The sequence below is a fragment of the Vitis vinifera genome, chromosome 2, assembly GCF_030704535.1.
Source record: "Vitis vinifera cultivar Pinot Noir 40024 chromosome 2, ASM3070453v1".
Classification (NCBI taxonomy): Eukaryota; Viridiplantae; Streptophyta; class Magnoliopsida; order Vitales; family Vitaceae; genus Vitis; species Vitis vinifera.
The window spans coordinates 1,045,279-1,067,368 of record NC_081806.1 but is presented as its reverse complement, the minus strand read 5'-3'; the positions used below and the strand labels follow the sequence as shown (position 1 = coordinate 1,067,368).

General features: G+C 35.5%; 5 protein-coding genes and 1 non-coding gene across 10 annotated transcripts; 4 read left to right on the top strand and 2 right to left on the bottom strand.

Annotated features, from left to right (window-relative positions):
* The first annotated feature begins 660 nt into the window (after positions 1–660).
* Positions 661–1,924, top strand: LOC100852610 (probable inactive receptor kinase At5g58300). Its single transcript, XM_003631327.1, has 2 exons — positions 661–1,135; positions 1,320–1,924. Exons 1-2 carry the CDS (start codon positions 661–663, stop codon positions 1,922–1,924), a joined length of 1,080 nt encoding a protein of 359 aa, XP_003631375.1.
* A 4,386-nt stretch (positions 1,925–6,310) lies between these two features.
* LOC100258722 (subtilisin-like protease SBT2.5) lies at positions 6,311–7,159 on the top strand. The gene is made up of 3 exons (XM_002272568.3): positions 6,311–6,570; positions 6,671–6,818; positions 6,939–7,159. The coding sequence occupies exons 1-3, from the start codon at positions 6,494–6,496 to the stop codon at positions 6,999–7,001; spliced, it is 288 nt and encodes a 95-aa protein (XP_002272604.1). The 5' UTR covers positions 6,311–6,493; the 3' UTR covers positions 7,002–7,159.
* Positions 7,160–9,027: 1,868 nt separating this feature from the next.
* On the bottom strand, positions 9,028–9,144 carry MIR477B (microRNA MIR477b). Its single transcript, NR_127878.1, has one exon. It is a non-coding gene; the product is annotated as a microRNA MIR477b (primary transcript).
* A 1,714-nt stretch (positions 9,145–10,858) lies between these two features.
* Positions 10,859–16,293, top strand: LOC100251859 (uncharacterized). 2 transcript variants are annotated; one of them, XM_002270813.4, is made up of 6 exons: positions 10,859–11,136; positions 11,364–11,425; positions 13,507–13,642; positions 14,187–14,259; positions 15,376–15,441; positions 15,881–16,293. In XM_002270813.4, the coding sequence occupies exons 1-6, from the start codon at positions 10,982–10,984 to the stop codon at positions 16,094–16,096; spliced, it is 708 nt and encodes a 235-aa protein (XP_002270849.1). In that variant the 5' UTR covers positions 10,859–10,981; the 3' UTR covers positions 16,097–16,293. The 2 variants fall into 2 exon arrangements, with proteins under 2 accessions (XP_002270849.1, XP_019072083.1); XM_019216538.2 differs by having other exon boundaries at positions 14,187–14,292.
* Positions 16,294–16,856: 563 nt separating this feature from the next.
* LOC100253577 (probable WRKY transcription factor 41) lies at positions 16,857–18,725 on the top strand. Its single transcript, XM_002272684.4, has 3 exons — positions 16,857–17,499; positions 17,590–17,718; positions 17,949–18,725. The coding sequence occupies exons 1-3, from the start codon at positions 17,171–17,173 to the stop codon at positions 18,517–18,519; spliced, it is 1,029 nt and encodes a 342-aa protein (XP_002272720.1). The 5' UTR covers positions 16,857–17,170; the 3' UTR covers positions 18,520–18,725.
* Positions 18,726–18,820: 95 nt separating this feature from the next.
* LOC100246730 (uncharacterized) lies at positions 18,821–21,628 on the bottom strand. Of its 4 annotated transcripts, none has more exons than XM_002272759.5 (4): positions 21,140–21,603; positions 19,695–19,712; positions 19,402–19,589; positions 18,821–19,285 (listed from the first exon to the last, which is right to left on the bottom strand). In XM_002272759.5, exons 1-3 carry the CDS (start codon positions 21,501–21,503, stop codon positions 19,402–19,404), a joined length of 570 nt encoding a protein of 189 aa, XP_002272795.1. In that variant the 5' UTR covers positions 21,504–21,603; the 3' UTR covers positions 18,821–19,285. The 4 variants fall into 4 exon arrangements, with proteins under 4 accessions (XP_002272795.1, XP_010659081.1, XP_019072095.1 ...); XM_010660779.3 differs by having other exon boundaries at positions 18,821–19,311; positions 21,140–21,596; XM_019216550.2 differs by lacking the exon at positions 19,695–19,712 and having other exon boundaries at positions 21,140–21,628.
* Positions 21,629–22,090: the final 462 nt, after the last annotated feature.

Here is a 22,090-nt window from a genome sequence, read left to right as displayed (position 1 = left end):
TCTCGGGCTTTTTCATTGATTTTCTTTGTAAGAAAGATGAAATTAAACATGATTGAATTTGAAATATTTACAATGGTATGAAATGTATTTCAAATCATTTTATACAGGATTAATTCTTTGATTAAAAAAATAATTCATCCATACCTCATATATCATATATTAAAAATGCTTATACATACATAGTCAAAGAATTTAATTCTCCTCAAATATATCAAACAAATTGAAAATTTTCCTATGACTTGTATTTGTAGAAAGATATAAAATAACAAGCTTGGTGGTCATCCCAATGGCAGCGGCCTTTTTACTCTAAGAAGATTTCATCTTAGTGGATGGCTATGATAGAATTAGGAGGCAAAGCATCGAAGAAACTGTGATTCACTCTCCATTCACTAAGGAAAAAAAAAAGGGGAAAATTCCCCTCTAAACTAATCCATTGCCGTAGAGAATTTCGATGGATTCCATCCTTGGATCTTCTGAACCCAAAAACAAAAACAAAGCACAAAATAAAAATAAATAATAAAAAATAAACCACCCTGGATCAACATATATTCGATGCCACCCAGAAAAAACCCCACTTTAAATCAATCAAAACAGCCAAAAATCCCTCACAATACCCACCACCACCACCGCCGCCCATAAAATCTCTGAATCCGATCAGCGATGTTGTCGAGAGCCTTCTCGAAGCCCAGGTGGAGCCCCAAGAATGGAGAGTTGAGCCACAAATATTCGTCAATGGTGCTGGATCAGTGCGATATCGTGGGATTGATGGAGGGCATGCCATTGTCGTTCTGCGACCACGACCACCGCCGCGACCGCAGTGGCACGTGCATGAAGTGCCCGGCGAAGCCGACTCTGAGAGACGTGCTGAGTTCATCGGTGGGGGTGATGGGGGAGAGTCCTCTGGCGATGACGGAGAAGGTGGTGATGTATCGTGGGAAAAGGGTTTATGCGGTGAAGAGGTTTAGGAAAGTGAGCTTAGGGAAGATGGAGTTTGGGAGGAGAGTGGAGAGAGTGGCCGGCATGAGTAGGAGGTGCGAGTATCTCGTCCCTTTAACGGCTTATTTGTATGCCAAGAGGATGAAGTTTGTCCTCACTGACTATTATCCCATGGGCAGCCTCGCTGACTTGCTCGCCGGTGAGTTTCATTTCCTTCCATCTTAATTTACCATTTATAATTGCATGCAAAAATAATTAAATCAAAATTTCACACAAATTAAATCCTAATAATTAAACCAACCCTCCATGCGTCTAATTTATTTTTATACTCATGAGAAAAACAAGGAAAACCCCTCAGTCGTGTTTCTTTTGAATCTGCTAAGGTGGAAGAGCCCTCGGCCACACCGCCCTGGATTGGAACCAACGCCTCCAAATAATCCTCCACATCGCCCGAGCCATTGCTTTCATCCATTCCCAGTCTCCTCCCGTCTCCCATGACACCAACAAATACATGCAGATGAACGTGCATGGCAACGTCAAATCCTCCAATGTCATGATCAACGTCGACTTCTCCGCCCGCTTGTCGGACTACGGCTTCGTCCAATTGGTCGACCCTGTCGAAGACTGCGACACCTGGCAGATGAAGCCGCCGCCTCCGCCGCCCTCGCCCTCTTCGTCATCGCCGTCGGAGAGTTTCTTCTCCGAGAAGCTGTGCCAGAAGAGCGATGTGTACAATTTTGGAATAATAATTTTGGACACCCTTGGAGGACCTAGGGCAGTGGGCTTGAAGCGCTGCATATTGGAGAATAAAGAAGCGATAAGAGATAGGAAAGCGGACTTTTTCGAGTTCAGTGTGAGGGGGAAGGAGAAGAAGCAAGCTTTCAATGTTTTGGAAATTGGTTTAGCCTGTTTGGATAGCACACCAGAGGCAAGGCCTTCAATAGAACAGATACTTCATAATATCTTGGAGGTTTCTGAAAAAGCATGATATATGATTAATACGGAGTGATGGTTTCGTGTAATTTTTCTATGAATTTGTGTGGAATTGATCAGTAATGTGTTTGTACAAATTTAACTGGTAGCTGTTGATAATATTTCATATTGAAATAATTAATTCAAAATAATTTCTAACAATTTGGGAATTTTCATTACAAAGCCTCATAAATTAATCGCACAAAATTATATATGGTCCATATTTTATGTTATCCTTATTTTTTATCTTGTTAAATAATTTTCAGTTATATATTATATTTTTTTAATAATAATAAATAAAAAAAGATTTTCAGTGTTATTTTGGTGTAGTGTACATTTTGATTACCTCTATAAGTCCATTAATAAACGATCATGGAATAGGTTTAATTTTTTTTTTTACACTTGGAATGCATTCGGGCTTCTTATCGCCTAGTGTACATAAAATATAAAATTAATTGAATTTAAATTTATTTATTATTTTTAATATATATATATATAATTATATATATTAAAAAATTATTTTCAATACAATAATTTATAAAAATATAACATTTAAATTATTTATAAAATATATTTATTTTATTGTAATTAATTTTTTTTTAAAAATATAAATAAAATAGTATGAGAAATTTGTATACCCACCTCTTTTTGTCCTTTCTCTATTTTTAAAAAATTACATTAAATATGAACGATTTCATATAAATTAAAAAGGGGTGTTCTAGAAAAATAAGAATTGTAGTAGATTAATAATCTCTATTTAAATTGTAAATACAAATTTTTTTTATTACATTAAACATAGACAATTTCAGATAAACTGAAAAGGGACGTTCAGGAAACATAAGAATTTTTTAGATCAATCTCTACTGGAAATATAAATATAAATTTTTTTATTAGATTTAAAAAATGAATTTTGACTTAGACAGGCAAACCAAACATGTCCTAAGTCATCCAAGCAATGCCTTTCCCTCTTGCAAGGATCCAACGGTGGACATCTGAAGCTGATTTGGGGCCTGTGGATGATTGCAGAGCAGAATTACTCTTTATCATTTTTTTTTTAAATATCAGTGAACTGTTCCTTCGTTGGTTTCTGTTCAGCTTCTCACGTGTGGGTTTCAGGGGCAGACGACAGTCAGTAACTTTTTATTAAATAAAAAAAAAAATCGAAATGGGACCACCACGTGACTGAAACGTGTCAGTCAGTACCGACCCCAGTACCCTCTGGGCCCTTCCACTTCCTTCCAATCTCTGGAATCTCAGACTGCACTTTAATGACACGTGTCAACTTCCGCTGTGGTGAGTCTGGTGTCCCCCCTCCACTCGGCTTTTGCCGCGTCTTCACCCCCGCCTCCTTCAAAATATTTCATTTTGCCCAAAATAAAAAAAATTTCTTTTGAGTTTCCCAAGGAGCTTTTTGAATGTTATTTATTTATTTGTCACTATGCTGCAAGAGCTGTCATAAGGTTTCTCCCATAGCCCCCTATCCTAATCTACACATTTATATTTTATTTTATGAAACTTTTTATGCCATTGTACGGTTATAACAAGTCCAATCTTAGCCTCTTAGGTGCACGAGGATCTTCTTAGAAAAAATTAAAATATAATTAAAATAAATTTATTATCAAATTATAATAAATCAATAAATTTAATTTAATTATATTAATTAATTTAACTTGTGATATTTTTATCAGTAACGTTTATATTATTAAAAATGCATTTATGAAGAAAACAATACCCATTAAATGCTAATTCAAATGTTATTTCAATAATTTTTTAGGCTTCTAAAATTTATCATAAATCTTAATTTTTGCTAGATAAAGTACGGATGATATAAAAGTAAAACAACAAGTCCACCGAAGGCAGGCTCAGATCTGGAAAATCGGCAGGCAGACCGTAGAGTTTTACTATTTACTGTTATCCAACATAGCTAGTCCACCTTTGCTTTGTTGTTGTATGAATAAATAAGACTGAAACTTCTGCAAAATAAATAAATAAATAATAAAAGTAATAAAATAAAACACATTTTGGATTTTTAAAAAAATTATATATTTTTAAATTATTAACATTTGTACATAAGATTTAAATATGTGAAAAAGTATGAAATAATATATAAAAATAATTTATGACTTTAATTTTACATTTTATTTTTTTTTATCTTTTTTGAATTTTTCTTTAAATTTTCCGATAATCAAATATAATATTAAGGAATCATAGACTTGGCAACAATAGCCAACTAGGGGCAAAGAAGTGGAGAAGTGAGTCACAAGATACAATTTGAAATAATTCTATGGAATAGGAGGAGGAATAGTCACTTGAAGGTTATATTTGGGTGCCCAAAAGTATTAAGAAAAAAAAATATTAAGATAAATAATTTTTTATATTTGATTTTATTATGAAAAATTATATAAGAAAATAAAATATAATTAAAATTATGTAATTTGAAATTATTTAATATTTATATAAAAAAAATAAAAATTATATCAAATGAGTTTAAAGTAATACATAAAAAAAAAATTAGAACTTGTTTGACAACTGTTTTCGAGAATAGCTTTATGTTTTTTAGAATAAAAAAATAAGAAAATATGTTTAACAATTATAGATTGTTTTTTATTTTTTATTTTTAAGAACATAAAATATGATATTTTTAAAATATATTTTAATTGTTTTAACTTATTTTCTAAGAGTTGTTTTAGAAAACAATTATAATATATAGAATGGATAAAAATAAAGTATTGCATATAAAAATTATTTTTAAAACATATTTTAAAATATTAAAAACATGTTAAGTTCCAACCAGACTTTTGTTCTTTAAACATTAGGTAACAATATTAAACAAATGTTCTTAAAAACTATTTTTAAAAATTATTTTCAAAAACCGTTATCAAGCAATGTATTATTGGCTGTAAATCTATCAAAATTTTTTATTTTTATTTTATAATTTTCGTTCACTCTTTTTTTTTAATTTTTTTTTTCTCTAGCCTTTCCTTTCAAAATTTTCGGAACCGAACATAGCTGAAGTGAAGAACTATGGAAAAATCCAAATGTAATTTGATTTATGAGATGTTTTCATGTTTTTGTCCTAGCCATTGGGGGCCGCATGCATTAATAGAGTTCACATGATCTTTGCCCTATTTGCTTTGGACAAAATAGTAATACATTAATTGTGGTCGGTCATATAGTAAAGGACATGGACACTCTTTTGATTTTCACTATATGATAGTATACACAACCGCGTAAATTAAATGAAGCAAAAGGTAGAAATTTAATACTATGTATGCTTCCAAACTTTAGATTCGAATCTATATTCACATATATGTACTGAAAAAAAAATTAGTACTATACTATGGGTTATATGTCAGTGGATTAATTGGTTCACATTGGTAAAAGGTACCCACTTGGCATACAAAAGTATAATTTCTCTAGAGGATTTTACCATATTCAAATTAATGAATTATGCATTGCATTTTTGGCAAGTTGCCCAAAAATGGTGTTATGGTTCTATTTTATCAATCATTTATGCTTTAAAAAGTAGACTTTAACTGAATACGATGACGAATTTGATATAATATGAATGAAAAAAAAATCTATTGTAATATTGAAAATGTATTAAATTAATGAAAGGTCGAATCCAAGACTTGGTCAAATCAAGTATTGATACATGTTAAACTATCAATTTTAAAAACTTGAATTAATAGGATTTTAGGTTCGATCAGCATTTCATATTTTTTTAAATTAATATTAATTATTAGATTTAAAATAGAGTTTCACATAAATGATATTATTCATAAATTTGTCGTATCTTTCGCATTTTCAATCAAACTTTTGATATTTTTAATTTGCTTACGATAACACGCTCATGTTCTTATTTTACACATATTCAATGGCCTTGATTTGGATCGAAAAAATGACAATATATACATAAATTAGTGAGAGGTGGTAAACCCTTTTGGAATTTTGGGTCAACTGAATAAATAAAAGGTGGGCTCAGAGTTTAATTTACACATCCATGGTTCATGGTTGAACCCTTAGGCCAGAAGGTGTAGATGCACATGGCATCTAACTGCAGTCAATATATCTCCCAAACATAGGGTTTTTTTATCAATCCCATCGTGTATTTAATTAAATTAAATAGAACTGTTGACTTTTTCTACTACAAGGCGTGTGGCTAACTTTTTCTAAGATCCTGTTACAAACCCTAGGTGGGGAAACTTCATACAAGAATCAATGAACCATGGACCTTGAGGCTGTATTTTCCCATTTTCTTACTTCATATAGAGGCTGTGTCAGTAACTTAACTGCTTTGATTTAGAATTTTAGAGATATTTTATAGCCTAGTAATATATATATATATATATATATGATGAAGGTAGAAAAAAACCCAGAAGGAAAAAAAAAAAAAAAAAGAAAAGGAAGAAGAAGAAAAAGAAATGTGCCTCTTGTGACTTCAAGTCATCCAGCTGTTTATTTATAAATAGCTACCTTGTGGAGATAGCTAAAAGCCTTTCTATATGCTTTTTTTCGCCAATCAAAACTAGAGGGAGAAGAAAAAAAGAAGAAAAGAAAAATAAAAAGAAAGAAAGGATCAGTGATGGGAAGCTCAAACACTGAGTTATACTTTGTTTTCATGAACTTCGATCCTGAATATGAGCGCCTTAGAGCTGATCGGTGGGTGCTGTTTGCCGTATCTTTATGTTTGATATACCATGTTGTTAGTGAATGTGTAATGCTATTCTCTTTTCTTGAAATGTAACTGTTTGTTTTGTAGAACAAAGAGAGGAGCACATGAGCTTGATTTGTATCTCAGTAGGAAGCATGATCAGCTGCTGGCCAGCGTCCTTGAGCCTGGCAGCTACAAGAAGACATCATCTCTGGTCATTGTTGATGGGTTTGCAGTAGAAATCAGTGACGATCAGGTGGTCTTTCCAAACAATGTCTTAAGACCTTTTTTGCTTCATTTTTTTTTTATTCTTTTCTTCTTTTCCCTGATAACAAACAGTGTTCATTTTTTTCTTGTTTTATTTGGATGAAAACAGGCAAATGTGCTTAGATCTGCAAAGGGAGTGAGGGTTGTGGAGAAGAATCAAGAGCTGGCTTAGTGTAGGAGAGAAGAAAAAGAAATAAAAAAAAAGAAGGCCAAGTTTGATGCTTCCAAGTGCAGAGCTGAGATTGGAGTTTGTATGGTTTTTGTACATGTTTTGTATTGGGATTTGGTTCTGTTGATGCCATTATAATACCCATATATCTGGTTCCAGAAGCTTGGGTTTATCTCTTTCTCTCTCCCTATCTCTTTCTCATTCATGCAGATTTGATTTCTTTCCAACAGGTATGGTCAGAATAATCCCACTAACCAATGAGACCCTTCTGAGCCTCCAAAAGGATCAGAACCCCTATCCAAAATATTTACAGTTTGATTTACTAAATGAAACCACTAATTTACTGTTTTTACGCCCATCATTCTTCACTTTTGTCCAAACCCGGTTCCCTTGTATGCGTGTTTTTGCCCCACATAAAAAAAAAAAAAAAAAGAGACTTCTGAAAAATGGAAAAGTGAAAAAGAAAAGAAAAGAAAGAAAAACCCAAAATATTGGAAGCCAAAGTCATTGATATCCCCACAGGGAAAACACACAGTAATGATACAGCAGAAAGAAGGAATTAGGTTTAGTAGGGTATGGATGGGTTGTCATGGGCTTAGTTTGATAGAGAGACTGGGCCTCAATGATAAAGAGAAACATACATTCACAAACACAAACAATAAGGCCATTGAAATGAACACAGGCTCCTTCTGTATTTTTAGAGTGTTATATATGTAGATGATGGCACATGACATGTGATTTGATACACTACAGAGGCCTCCCCACAACTTTATCCGATTAAGGTTTTGAAAGGAGCACGGCAGAGATGCTCAAAACGGTTCCATTTTTCAACAAAGTTTGAGAGAGCCTGACATGTGGGTCATAAAAGAACTGTCATCACATGCAACATCTCTTGTTAGCATTCATTATTATTGTCCCCACTTATCTCATCTCCCCCTGTCCCCAATCCATTTTTCAGTGGCCCAAACCAAAATATCTCTAGTCACCCATTTCAATTCATGTGAAGCTTGTGTGTCTATAGTTTTCTAGCCAGCTACCCGGCCAGTTTCTGTGTCTTAAGGCTTTGAGGCTCTCAAATGCTTGTTGTCATTGGTTTTTGGTCCCATGGTTACATGGTATCTTGAGGTTGGGGAGCCTTAATCTCAGATGTGATGGACCATCTCTTTCAGCATGATTAGCTGCATTATTCGCCCACTTTTATTGACTTGGCTATTTGCTTCATTGTCCTTTATGTATTCCCACAATTTGTGTCGGTGTACCTCATCGCCCATTGCTGCTAATATGGCTCAGCCTTAACCTTTCAAACAAGGTAATGGTCAACAGTACATATCAAGAAGTTAAAGTCACGAAAGCTTTCTTTGAAGTTAATACAAAGACTTGATAAATAGAAGAAATAGTTGAAGCCAATTGGGTTAAAGCCCTGACACCTTTGTAATGATCTAAGGCTTTAAAACGAGAATACAAAATTAAAAGGAAGAGCTCACCCATCCATGTAAACATGACAATAGATTAGATTAAAGCTTTAACACTCTTTGTAACGATCTATGCTTTTAAAATGTGTTTGTAAGCTTAAAATGAACTCATCTATCCATGCAAACACAGAATCATCACGGATTATAGGACTAAACAGAAAAATCTCTTAGGACTAAACAAACTTTTATCTTTATATGACCAAGCAAACTCACACTAGGGTTTTGTCCTTGACCGAAAGATGAAGGGATCTTCATAGTTTTAAAATAAATTTATAAAGAGGACTCTATTCATACCTAATGTAAAAAACGTTTTTTTTATTTATTTATTTTTTTTATCCAATGTATCACGCCTGTTTCATAGTACTCTTTTTTGGATTTTCAAGTGTGGTCCATGTGGTCATCCATGAACTAAGACTCTTATATCATACTGCACTACTAATCTGCCACAAATGGTTGATACAATACTATCAATTTGACTCAAAGTCTTAAATGATGAGAAGTAGTACTGGTTGAGGGAGGGTGAGGAATGAATGGCATTATTGGCTTCTCCCCGTACTGCATATTCGAGACAACGTTTGTCCACTCTCCCCAAAGACTTCGAGCTTGCCATTTTGTTACTGGCAATGCTAGAAGCCCTTGAGAAAGAGTGAGCAATAGAAATGCCTCGTGTTGGCTACATTGATATATATCATCCCTCCCAAGCAAAGCACAGCTTCTTCAGTCCCCCTCAAGAGCTTCTACCCTCTTTCCCACTTGCCCCACATTGGTATATGGCCATGGCCAAAGTGCAGAAGCCCTTGAGGGAGAGTGAGCAACCAATGCCTTGAAAGATCCACCTGGCTTAATTTTATACCCACCATCGGAGGAGAAGCCCTTTTTATAGGCCAAAAAAATATGAGATGTGGAGAAAACATTAAGATCCATTCCAAATGGTGGGGTCTCCATCTCTTTGGCACTTGACATCTAGTGGCCAAAAACCCAGATTCTACTGCCTCCCATATGAACTTCACTTTGCTAAATCTTACCAGGCTCAACCCCTTCAAACTTGTAAGCCAATTGGCATATATGATTGAAATGCTCTTTGACTTCTGCAGATTCCCACCTATAGGAACCATACACATTTAGCTTTAACATTCATGTGAGATTCATACCATATCTATATATTCGATCGTTGGTAATCTACGAACACGAAGGTTGGCCCTTAAGAACTTGACAAGGCAATCTAAAGAAAGAATAAAGAGCGACCCATGGCTGAGGCATCTCAACCCATATCCCCTTTGACATTCCTCAAGTCTTACTTTCAATGTTTTGCTTTCAGTTTCCCTTTCAAATCTGTGTATCCAATACGAATATTGGATAGTGGGATCTTTCAATTTGGCATTTCATTCAAGTAAAAGCTATTCATTGTTGAGTATGGCTTACTCTCAAGCAGGTAAATAAAACAATAAATTATTTAGCTTAAAAAACAGAAGTCTACACCACAAGTCTTTGGGCAAACTTCCAGAAGATATTATGAGATTCAGGTTTAAAAATGACTGATTCGTGATTCAATAGGGTTTACAAAAGTTTTCTTCCTAATTTCTCTTTACCAAAATTACAATATTTTAATCATTTTTGGTGATTTTTTACCATAGATAAAATTTAAATTAATAAATTATTTTTGAATTCATTTCACTTATTTTTTTATATAAAGATTAAATAATTTTTAAATGCATAAAATTTTAATTAATTTTATACATAAATATTAAATAAATTTAAAATAATAAAATTTTAATTAATTTTACTTTCTTTTATATTTTCTATGATTATTTTTCTTTATTTCTTATTTCTTATTTATTTTTCCTCAAATTTTCCAAGAACTAAATGAATGAAAGAATTGGGCTAAGCTTAGGATTAATTTATGCTCCAATTTTATCATCATTTTTTTTAATCTCTTATTCACAAAAGGTTTTTTTTTTTTTTTTTAATTCAAGTTAAATAAATACTTTTGCATGTCTTTGATATATATATATATATATATATATATATATATATATTATTTTTACCCAAAAAGCCTCCAACTAACTTATCCAAATGGAAACAAGTGTAGGCCATTGTAATGTATTTTGCTTTAGAAAAAATATCACCACTCTTATTATTATGCATAATGGGCCCAGCCCATCCATCCCAAACTCAAGCAGACCATTTATTCTACTGCAAGTCATAACTAAACTCATTTGATATTTTATATATCAAGGCAATTGTACAGCATTTGAACCATTAGTTATACCTATGGGCCCGGGCTTAGACCCATAAAGCCCAAAATAGAACATTGGGCTTGTAGAAATTCTCATAAGCTCGGGCAACCCAAAAGAGTCACGACCCAACTATATAATCACGGCGTTCAGTTTCTTCCTCTCTCATTTGGCGCGAAAACTGCTTGTGATTGAGAGAATGTTAGGGTTTTCACAGAGACCTTAAATCCCATTTCTAGGGGTTTTTGTTTTTTTTTTTATATTTCTTTTTTGAGGGATGGCTTCTTCACCTCCTTCAAAGCGTAGGCGTAAGAACTCCAGCAAAGAAGACGACACAAATGGCTCGTCGTCATCGTCTCCTGAGAAGATGACACCTGTCCTGGTCTTCGCTCATGGTGCCGGAGCTCCTTCCTCTTCCGATTGGATGGTTAGGTATTTTATCTTCATTTCTCTGAATCTGACCATGAAAATATCATACTTCATTGTTTCTTCTGTATACACTTCATGTTAGAAGCTTTGTTGTAGAGGTTGATAATGTTTGAAAACTCTTGTTGGAGGAATGAGAATATGTTTTCTGAAAGCATTAGAGAAAAAAAGGATTTGGTGATACAAATTGCAGACAAGTTTCTAACAAGCTAAATGCCCTTATTTTTATGCAGATGGAAGGATATGTTGGGGAAGGCTATGCATACTGTCGAAGTAGTCACCTTTGATTACCCTTGTGAGTTTTAGTCTGCTTTTCCCGCGTGATCAAAATTTCAGAATTTCAGAAACTGCGGAAATAATCGGTAGTTGGATTTTTATGGAACCATAGGAAGGAAATCTAAAAATAATGAAAATGGATGAAATGAAAATTAATCAAAACTCATAAAAATACTGGGAAAAACTTTTGATAAAAGAAGTAACAACACACAAGTTGAAGTTGTTTTGTTCAAAAAAATAATATATGTATGATATAATGTGACATTCAGAAATAATATACTACATTATAGTGGTTCCTTAAATACCAAAATAAAGATTGATATGGTTCCATGTCATTGGAGGATGAAGGAATCTCATCTTGCTGGAGACAAGATTGGTACCATGATATGCAGTTTGCATAATATTGATTGTAATTATGAATATGCCATGGATAATTCTCTTGACCCTTGCCCATTGATTATCCATGTTGTATGACATTTATATAAAAGGATGGTTAGATATGTCATAGTCAATCATAAGTTGAACTTGAACCCATCCTATGATGTTGAGAACATTAGTCATAATTCATGACATAAGGAGGATAAATGTTAGTCTCATTTAATGAGTCATGGTGTTGAGTCTCTATAATCATGGACTCAAAACTAGTAAAAAAGAAGTCATCATCAAATGTTGTCTTCCTTTGTTGTCTCTTCCCTCCATACGACTTTCAATAGCTCTAGTGCTTGGATCGGCTCTTCTAGAGCCACGGTCTTCATCTTGGTTGTAGTGTGTGAAAACAACTTCACTAGTGAATGGACTCAATAGGTGATGATTTTGGTCTTGTTGTCCAAAATCCCCTCCATCATTTCTAGCATTATCATTATCTCTATCATTATCTCCCTCTCTCCTTGAGGTAGAATAATTGGAACCATAAGCATCAATACTACTACTTTGTCTAGCACTCATAGAGTCAATGCTAATATGAGGAGCTTGTGTTGGTGGTCACATTGCTTGCTCAACTGACTTTCTTTGGACAAAATTCTTTCAACATCAACGCTTGAATCACGAATTATAGATTCATGTTGTAATAGCAAAAAACTAATTGTTGAATCCTTAAGTAGGCTAGTTGATTCCATTATTTGATGTAGGTTAAAGCAAATATGCTCTAATATTTCTCACAAGCTAAAGATAATACAATTTGTGATAGAACCTTGATAGCCAACTTTCTCAATGTAAGGGTTTTGTTCCCCTACATGAACAATCATTAATATTCAAATTGAGCTACAATTTCAATTAACAATATTACTAATTTATTAACGTACTTTAAGTAGTTGTTGACAATTGATTTGTAGTTAATTTGCAAGTTCAACACAAGCCTCAAAATTATGAAATTAAAAAAAAAAAAAAAAAAAAAGAAATGGAGCAGCGTAAGATCAAAAATGTTTTCAAGTGAATCATTGATGGAATGGGATAGAAAGGAAGTATTTATAAGAAATTTGGACGAAAATAGCTGTTGGAAGGCCAAAAAATCGTTGAGAAATGTTTTGGACCATTGGATCACATCCAGATTCGAATCTGGCCATTGGATGGTGCAATAGTTATTGGAAAATGTTTCTGGCTATTGGATTGTATCCGTAGAATTTCCAGCCATTGGATGGAGAGAGACATTGGGGGATAGCTGGCAATTTTTTCAATTAATCACCAATTTAATTGTTGATTTATCGTGAAAGACTGACGTGTCACAACGTGGGCCAAGCATTCCGAAAGATCCGCATATTTTTGCCAAATTTTTTGCTGATTTTTCAGTAAAATCAGTAATTTTCTCTCCTACTGTCTTTCTGTTACATATTTTCTATCCACCCCCTTTGATTTTGTGACCTTTTCAAAGAAATCTTGCCAATGTTTACTGATTTTTTTGTCTTTGGTTTGATTGTTGATGTTGATGTCATTGTTTTTGGTGGTTGAGACCATTACCCTTTAATTTGTATGATCTTTTTTTTAAATTTAACATGTTCAGGACAATTCTGTGTTAAGGGCTATTGATGATTAAGATAATTGACTGGATAATCAATGAAGTTAGAATTATGGCTTCTGCAAATTTGATGGTTTTGATTCTTGCAGATATTTCTGGCGGAAAGCGGAGGGCTCCTCCTAAAACAGAAAAATTGGTGGAGTTTCACTCAGATATTGTCAAAATGACTCTTGCTAAGTACCCTGGTCATCCACTGATTTTGGCAGGGAAATCCATGGGTTCAAGGTAATATTTATTGTATTTTGTGTGGAAGAATGCCCATGTAGAATGTTGGGAATTTTTAGACATCTCTGTGGAGTCTCTATGCATTTAGCTACTGTTGTTTTTGCTTGCAAGTGGAAATGATCATAGCCTCAAATACTGTTATTGGTATCTTACAAGTCAATCAAAGTTAGGAGTTACCTGTACTGCAGCCTACAGAGGAAATGTTGAGAATCATTGGAAACTCATATGAATGTCACCCCCACTCCTCCTTTTCTTTTGAGTTTAGATTTGAGAAATAATTGCATTTAAAATGTTTCCATATTCAAAGAGGGAGGGTTGATACATTTCATATACTTTATTTGTTGAGCACCCATAGGATGTGTTTGTATTCACATTTATGTGTTATGTTTCTATGTGATGCAATTTTCATGTTGATGGAGCATTTGCAATGGTAAACTGGAGCAATGGATACACGATTGTGTGCATATATAATATATAATAGTTGTTCTTCCCTGTTTCTCTCTCTGTTTTTTTTCAGTATTTTTTTGTACATTTATTTTTGTAGAGTCAGTTGCATGGTGGCCAGCGGGGAAGAGATTGGTGCTTCAGCAGTAGTTTGCTTGGGATATCCGCTGAAGGTTTTCTATATAAACATATTTATCTTTTTGTGTGTTATGTTTTTTCCCTTTCCCTTTCTTTTTTTTTTTTTTTTTTTTTTCCATTTTGTTTTTTATATTCAGTACCATGTTTTGGTCTTCTTTTCATATATACATTTTAGAATGAATCTCACTGTTGCAGATAACAAATGCTTGAATTGCTTGTGTGCTTGTTTGATTTTATGCATTATTCAACTCTATTCATTTCACAATTGCTTTCCTAATCAACACTTGTTATGTACATTCATTTTCAAAATATAGTGTTATAATAATTTTGCAACTTAAATAATGTGAAAAGAAGGTGAAGAACCAAATCCAAAAATGTGATATATATTCTCTTAAAATGACACAGTTTGCATTCCTTGGATCAAGTTGGCTCATGTAGTACTTAAGGTTGTAACTCATGTCTACTCATTAAATTGTGTTTCCTCAATTCGGTTGTAAGATAAATGTAATATATGAAGCTACATAACCGTGAGTTCCCAATTGAAAAACTAGCTATACGTTCACAACTTGCTGTAGAATGTCCTGCCTTTGTTGTAGATTCATTGAAGCAGCAGCCCTGTTTCTAGTTATGTTTGGTATCTCTATCACCTGAAGAGTTACTAGATTTTTTGAGACATTTCTAGTGATAGATTTATGAAAATTCTCTCTTAATCTTTGTTAAGTGAATTTGTTATATCCTATTCATTTCAATGCCCTTGCATGCCCATATAATTGTAATATTGATGGACGGTCTCTAACCTACTATTAGAGAAAGGTGCAGTAAATCCCTGGAGCTAACAAAAATTGTTTTATGTGGTGCAATTCCATTTAACTTGATGGGAAGTAAAATTTATCAGTGGGCACAGCACACACAAGGGCACCTTTGGAGATCATCATTCTTGATATTTCTAAAGAGTACTCCATCTTTGCTATATTATGCTAGTTAGCCCTTCCAGTTTATTTTTGCCGGTAAAGTTATGCTTATGCTCTCTGGTGGATTATCATGGATTGAAAAATGCCAGCATATTCTTTGGGAGAATGGTAGTTTATCTTCTGTGCTGAATCATTTCATTTCTGAAGCAATTTATTTAATTCAGTTACACAATATTTCAGGGCATGAGTGGAACAATTCGGGATGAAACACTGCTGCAACTAAAAGTTCCTATAATGTTTGTACAGGTAAAACCATCTGCCTTCATTGTATTATTTTTTTAGAAGATATGTATAGAAATTTACATACAGACACATACCAAGCACACATTAGCATTTCACTGCACATTAACTAGTCCTGTCACTAATGTGATACCTCCTAGGGCACTACTTTTCGTTCTACTTGTGATCATGACATTCTTGAACTTCCAATGATGTTATTGTGAATCAAGTCAGCCTTAGGTTTCACAATTGGTTAAACCTTCTGGTTTCATGAGGTTCTTAGCACTCCTTAAATTGCTCTTTGTAGACTGACCTACCTTGAATGGTTCCATATTACAACTTCCATGGAGTTATCTTGCTGTCACTGAATGGAATTCTCACCCAAGTCTCACTTGAAATTCTTCAATCTGACTTGTAATTCAGCATGCTTGTGCTGCTTGTTATATTGTGGTTTCACTTTGTGAAGGGTAGCAAAGATGGGCTATGCCCCCTGGAAAAGCTAGAAGCTGTTAGGAAGAAGATGAAATCTCTTAATGAGTTGCATGTGATCGAAGGTGGGGACCATTCCTTCAAGATTGCAAAGAAGCACCTGAATTCAGAGGGAACATCGCAAGCAGAGGCCGAAGATCATGCTGTTCAGGCCATTGCAGCTTTTGTCTCCAAGGCTCTTGCAGGAAGATGACACGCTCCTGCACAAGAGACTTGGATGTAATATAATGGGTTGTAGCAGTTCCATCTGTATTTTGCTTTATCTAGGTATTTTGTTGAGGTCTTCCTGCATCAAGTACCATTGAACTGATATTTCTTGCTAGGATAGACCATACCATGTTATTTCCTCTATGGGCAAAGGCTATCAAATACGTTCCTCTTTTCTGTTTCCTCTCTCCCCACTGATCCCAAAAAGAAACCCTTTATAATTTTAAATATAAGACAACTACCTAAAACTCCCATTTAAATCCATTATCCCTGAAAAATTGTTTTGTTTAATGAATCCCCATGTGATATATGCTACTGAATGACTTGGTCTTTGGAGAAGTGTGGGACCAACCTTTTTTTATTCGTTTTTGTTGTTCTTTGAAGGAAAAGGGCCCTTGAAAAGCGAAGGATTCCAAATTCATCATTATCCTAGTACTGCTGATGACCCACATCTCACTCCTAGTTGGAGCAGCAAAAAGCAACGCGGAGTAAGGTTTGAAAGATTCTTTGGTCTTAATGCTCTCCCCCTAAGCTTAATCTCTCGACTTTTCTTTCAGTCATCAATGTGGTTAAGGACTTGTAATTTTAGGGAGAAATGGTCAGCATTTGGACCATCTCACTCTTTCCACGCTTACTATGACCATAGACCAGTCCATGCAGAAAAACTCGGTTTCTCGGTCAAACTTCAACTCTCAAACTTCTCTTCCATTTTCTTCTCTTTGGTCCAAGAACCCTTTCTTTAAATGCCTCAGATTCACTGTCTGTATCTTCACCTTCACTCCCCCTTTCTTTTTCTTATACAATCCCACAGCTCCGGAAATATACAGCCTCATTCCCCAGCTCACCCACATCACATCCTATCTACTTTCATGTTCACAGCTTATTATAGTTCATCTGTCTGGTTTTGCATATCCAGTTTGGGTTCTATTTCTTCTGCAAATTTTACTATCAGGTTCCGGTTATTCTGCGTCTGGATTCATCTGCTCGTCGCAAACTAGAATCACTTAGGTTCAGTCCTCCATTGGTTGACTTTGATTACTGCTGCGAAAGTTGTTATACAATGGACACTGGTTTGAAATGGCAGCAGAAGACTCTGGTCAATGAGCTTACTCAAGGGATGGAGCTGGCAAAGCAGTTGAAGATCCATTTGAGTCCATCTTCAATGAGCCAGACCCAAGAATTCTTGGTACATAAGATAGTAGCATCATTTGAGAAGGCTCTTTTGATAGTCAAATGGAGTGGGCCAGTGGAAAACCCTCAGCCAGTGGCACCTTCATCTGCTCCCCAGTCTCCCCTTTCTGTCAATGGAAGTCCCCGGACTGTGAGCGAGGATTTTGACAAGGGTTGTAAGGATCATCATCAGGAACACAAAGATTTCTCAAAGAAGAGGTGAATTTGAATTCTTAGGTCATGATTTCCATGTTGGTTATAATCTTCAGTAAACTAACTCTTTTCTGTAATTTGTTTTGTTTGTTGCAGAAAGACATTGCCCACATGGACCGATCAAGTGAGAGTCTGCTCTGAGACCGGGCTTGAAGGGCCCCATGATGATGGCTACAACTGGAGAAAATATGGGCAGAAGGACATTCTTGGAGCTAAATACCCCAGGTGAGAGGTCCTCGCCTTTTTATCCAGCTTGGAATCATCACAGCTACTCACTCACTATGGCACTTTCACAAGTGAAAATAGACACATGATGATATAACAATGATGTATATAAAGTGCCTTGGAATCCCAGATTGAGGAATTTGCAGCAACACAACATCATCAGCTAAATTCTTGACTCTTGGCCAAAACAATTGAAATCTTAATATGGGTTTTCCTCCATTAATTTGCAGAAGCTACTACAGATGCACCTACAGAAACCTCCACGACTGTTGGGCAACAAAGCAAGTTCAGCGTTCGGATGAAGATCCCTCCATGTTCGAGATCACATACCGAGGAAAGCATACTTGCACCCAAGGCAGTCATTCAGTGCCAGCACCAGCATCACCTGAAAAGCAAGAGATAAAACAGAACCACCATAACGACAATAACCATCAGCAACAGCATTACATAGAGAACCCCTTGAACTATTCCTCCATGGCTTCAACATCTTACGGATGCATGAAGAGTGAAACCAGCCTGTTCCCACAGCCTTCAGCTTTCAACAAGGACAACTATGACAACCTCTTGGGCTGTTATTCTCCCACATTTATATCCCCAGCGACGTCCGATTCAAACTGCTTCTCACTGTCTCCATGCCAGATGAGCAACTTTGGAGGGCCTCCCAATCTTCAACATTCAGAATCTGAGCTCACTGAAATTATCTCAGCAGCCAATTCTCCAATTCTGAACTTGGAGTTTCCCCTTGATCAAGTGGACTTTGATCCCAGTTTCCCATTTAATACCCCAGGATTTTTCTCCTAGCTCCAATTCAGACGCTAGACATGAGAATTCATTTGGCTTGCAGTTTTCACATAGCTTTTCCTAGATAGTGTGAGAAGTTACATAAGAGCCTCTTCCAGTGCTGGCCATGGATTAGTGATGATATCATTAACAAAATTTCCTGTCTTCTAACTATAGTTGTAAATTTTTTAATTCAGAAAATTCTCTATTAAAATTTGTTTGCATGATTCAAAGGCCCCATTGAGAAAACTTGAACAACATAGAAAGAAAAAAAAAAGGAAAAGGTAGTCATAAAAAAAAAAAAAAAAAAAACAGAAGGTAATGGTTAACAAACAGAGGAACTGTTCTTTTCATTGTTACAGCCAAACAAACTGATTTCATTGCTTGAAGAACATCATAAACTGCTGAATGTGTTCAAGTGTGCTGAATTTTACGTTCCAGAAGGGCAGACCCAACACGAAATGATGTTTTCACCGCACAAAACTGAAAACCCCAAATGCATGTCATTGGATCAATTAATACAAGAGAGGCTCTACAAGAATTTGCTCAGAGGAAAACAATAGCCACAGAAAGGATTGGATGGAATCATTATCATTGAACACGAAGGAAGAGGGATGGTAGAGCCCACTACAGAGAATACTGGGAAAGATCAAAGAGCCAGTTTCTGCTGCCTTTTCTGCATGAAAAACTTGTTGCAGTCATGGTTGTAGATTTCATGCTAAACAGCCATGCTTGTAGTTGAATTGCAAGTGATAATTTGATGGGAAGAATGGAAGCAACAGAGCAACTGCAGAAAAATACAAGGAATAGTCTCTGACATAATAGAGAAGAACATATGATTGAGGAATCGGGGTAATTAGGATGGTGAACAAATAAATAAAACATTGAGCCTTTCCCATGTACCTAGATGGAAGGTTCCTCCTCTTTGATCCCTGAAACTACATCAGATGAGCTTTCTTTTGCATCTCCAGCTTTCCTTAGAGCTTCTCTCAACCCCAGCACAATGAACAAGTTGGTCAGAGTGAGAAGCGACTCGGCCCCACCATGTAACCAATCCACATTAGACAGGGAAGTTCCATAATGCACCTTTGCTGCCTCACCCACATAAACAAAGAATAGCAATTGACAGTTAGGCATCTGTATGTAATTTTATTTTACATAAGGTAAGTGAATTTTGCGAAATGGTGAGAAATTACCATAAATACCAGCCGGGACTACTCGATTGAAGAGAGAGCAGCAAAGATCAATATGAAGGAAATTAGTAGTGTTGAGCGAAAATCATTGATGATAATAAGAGAAACTGACAAAAGCATGGTAAATAGAGCATCTTCATAATGCCGAAAGAAAACATAAAAAAAAAAAAAAAGGGTCTGCGGAAACTTGATATTAGGATCCATGACACGGTGGCAAGAATCTCTGAATGATCACAATATCTGAAGATCATTACATGGTACAAGTGAAACCCAATCACCATCAAACTCAACTCAAGGCAACAAGAGAACCATTTTCTCACGTCTAAAAATGAACAATTGGCAAAAATACTTTTGAGCATTATAAAAGAAAAGTATGAAGCATATTCATTGCAAAGTATCCAATGTCTGGATTCAAGCCCTAGTCAGGATTCCTTTATCTAACTATAATCAATATGAGCCCTGGAAGTGTAGCATAGAAAACAGTACTACCACTACTACACCTCAAAATTTTATTTCACTATCTAACTTCAACACGAAAAATGCAAGTTCCTTAATTTTTTCATGTCTCAGTTTTTTTTGCTTAATTTTTTGCCTAAAACAAGAAAGGCAAACAATCATTTATTCAGCTGGTGAAGAAAGATGAATGGCAACTAAATTTCCTCCATATGATATGAACTATACACACAAGAGCCAAATAAGGAACTGTTAGTAGTAGCAGCCCCATCAGTCCAGATTATGGTCAAATAATCACCATTGTGAGATGAAATAGAACTTGAGATACAATCCGAAGTTCTAGAGGACGAATAGATTAAGGTACAAAAACAAAGGAGTGTATAGCCATTCCTGATAGTAATGATTTTCCCTTTGGGCAAGCCTCCATAGTTCTTACAAAATTGAATCCCAACTACTTCTTAAGGATGCCTGCCAGTGCATAAAGTCCTCTGAATTCTCAATGGATATTAAACCTATTGGTTGGCAAAGTGAAAAAGAAAGATGATATTCCACAACTGGGGTTGCTCAGAATATAATGGAACAAACTCTCCTGAACCAGTAATGAAATTTGCCAAATAGTTGCGGTAATCTAAGTTGAATGAAATTGGAAATTCTAGTATAACTCCTTTCTTTTTCATTTTTTCCACCCTAAAATTACTCAGCAATCAATGAAATCCCATTTCTTCGTTTGATGTCTACAAATGACATGAGAAACCGAGGCCCAGTATGAATTACTTCATTCTCATATATCCCTAAATCCAATTCTCATCTCAATATACAATTTTCACCTCATTTCCAACTCTCCATAACCAACCAAAGAAAAATCAATAACAACAAATCCTGTATATATTTGACCACTATTCATACCCAAGAATCCCTACAAAATCTCTATGTCTACAGAAACAAAATTCCACTCTAAGAAAAGAAAAGGAAAAGAAAAGGGCATGGAAACTCACTGGTGGCACCCACAAAGGCAAGTAAGAAGTAGAATCCAAAAAGGGTGAGCTTTGGAGCAGTCTTGGATTTAGTGATGAAGTACAGAAAACCAATATAGGGAAAGAGAGAAAATGCAAAGAGCTGTGAAGCTATGCTCTGTGAATCAATGGTGGGTGCCCATGGATCAACTGGCAGTGGCAGCCCACACACAATCACTCCTCTCCTCTTCTCTCCAACTCTGCTCCCTCCACAACATTTGAAATCTCTGCTTCTTCTATGGAAATTTCTTTGAAGATTCTGCAATAAAGAAGAAGAAGAAGAGGAGGAGGAACCCAGAAAGGTTGAAGGGAACTTCCAAAGAGGTTGGAGACATGTGATCACCATGGCCAAAGCTCCTCTCCGTTTCCCACTGTAACACCCCGTATACTGAGTGGAGCTTGGTCACCGGTGGACTTTGACATCACCTTATCAAAGTCAAAGTTGTTGGATGGTTTCAACCGTTAGATCTGAATATTTTTGAGAAGGAACTGTGGTGCCAGATGATCATGTGGCAAGATCTGGAGGGGCCTTTGTCGTGTGAGCCTGTTGGGCCTGCTCCTATGGCCCATATATTAGAGGGCTAAACTTTTAGATGCGCAGTCTTATGGGCCATCGAATGGGCCCAAGGTTATTGATATCCGATTAAAAGCACTGCAGCCAGCCGATAACAAGCAACAATCATCATGGGCTTTGGCATGAAATTCAGCCCACACTTTTCAGAGAATTTTCCAAAGTCTAGTCCAATCATTACCCTAGCCCAGCCCAATTCCAATCAAATTCCCTCTGGGGCCGGACTAGAGTTGATTCTTTAAGACTGATCTGGACCGAGAATTGAAGCCGAAGCTCAGCCCGCTAAAAAAATGTGATTTTAGCCCACAATCTTATCCAACCAAATCAAAATGTGATATATTCAAAGAAATTTTCTTACCTTT

Bases quoted from the DNA above. Each gene is read 5' to 3' on its own strand.
- LOC100852610 (XM_003631327.1), top strand. From the start codon at position 661: ATGTTGTCGAGAGCCTTCTCGAAGCCCAGGTGGAGCCCCAAGAATGGA. The intron at 1,136-1,319 runs GTGAGTTTCATT...GAATCTGCTAAG, and splicing joins CCTCGCTGACTTGCTCGCCG to GTGGAAGAGCCCTCGGCCAC.
- LOC100258722 (XM_002272568.3), top strand. From the start codon at position 6,494: ATGGGAAGCTCAAACACTGAGTTATACTTTGTTTTCATGAACTTCGAT. The intron at 6,571-6,670 runs GTGGGTGCTGTT...TTTGTTTTGTAG, and splicing joins GAGCGCCTTAGAGCTGATCG to AACAAAGAGAGGAGCACATG. The intron at 6,819-6,938 runs GTGGTCTTTCCA...GGATGAAAACAG, and splicing joins TAGAAATCAGTGACGATCAG to GCAAATGTGCTTAGATCTGC.
- LOC100251859 (XM_019216538.2), top strand. From the start codon at position 10,982: ATGGCTTCTTCACCTCCTTCAAAGCGTAGGCGTAAGAACTCCAGCAAA. The intron at 11,137-11,363 runs GTATTTTATCTT...ATTTTTATGCAG, and splicing joins TCTTCCGATTGGATGGTTAG to ATGGAAGGATATGTTGGGGA. The intron at 11,426-13,506 runs GTGAGTTTTAGT...TGATTCTTGCAG, and splicing joins AGTCACCTTTGATTACCCTT to ATATTTCTGGCGGAAAGCGG.
- LOC100253577 (XM_002272684.4), top strand. From the start codon at position 17,171: ATGGACACTGGTTTGAAATGGCAGCAGAAGACTCTGGTCAATGAGCTT. The intron at 17,500-17,589 runs GTGAATTTGAAT...TGTTTGTTGCAG, and splicing joins AAAGATTTCTCAAAGAAGAG to AAAGACATTGCCCACATGGA. The intron at 17,719-17,948 runs GTGAGAGGTCCT...ATTAATTTGCAG, and splicing joins CTTGGAGCTAAATACCCCAG to AAGCTACTACAGATGCACCT.
- LOC100246730 (XM_002272759.5), bottom strand. From the start codon at position 21,503: ATGGTGATCACATGTCTCCAACCTCTTTGGAAGTTCCCTTCAACCTTT.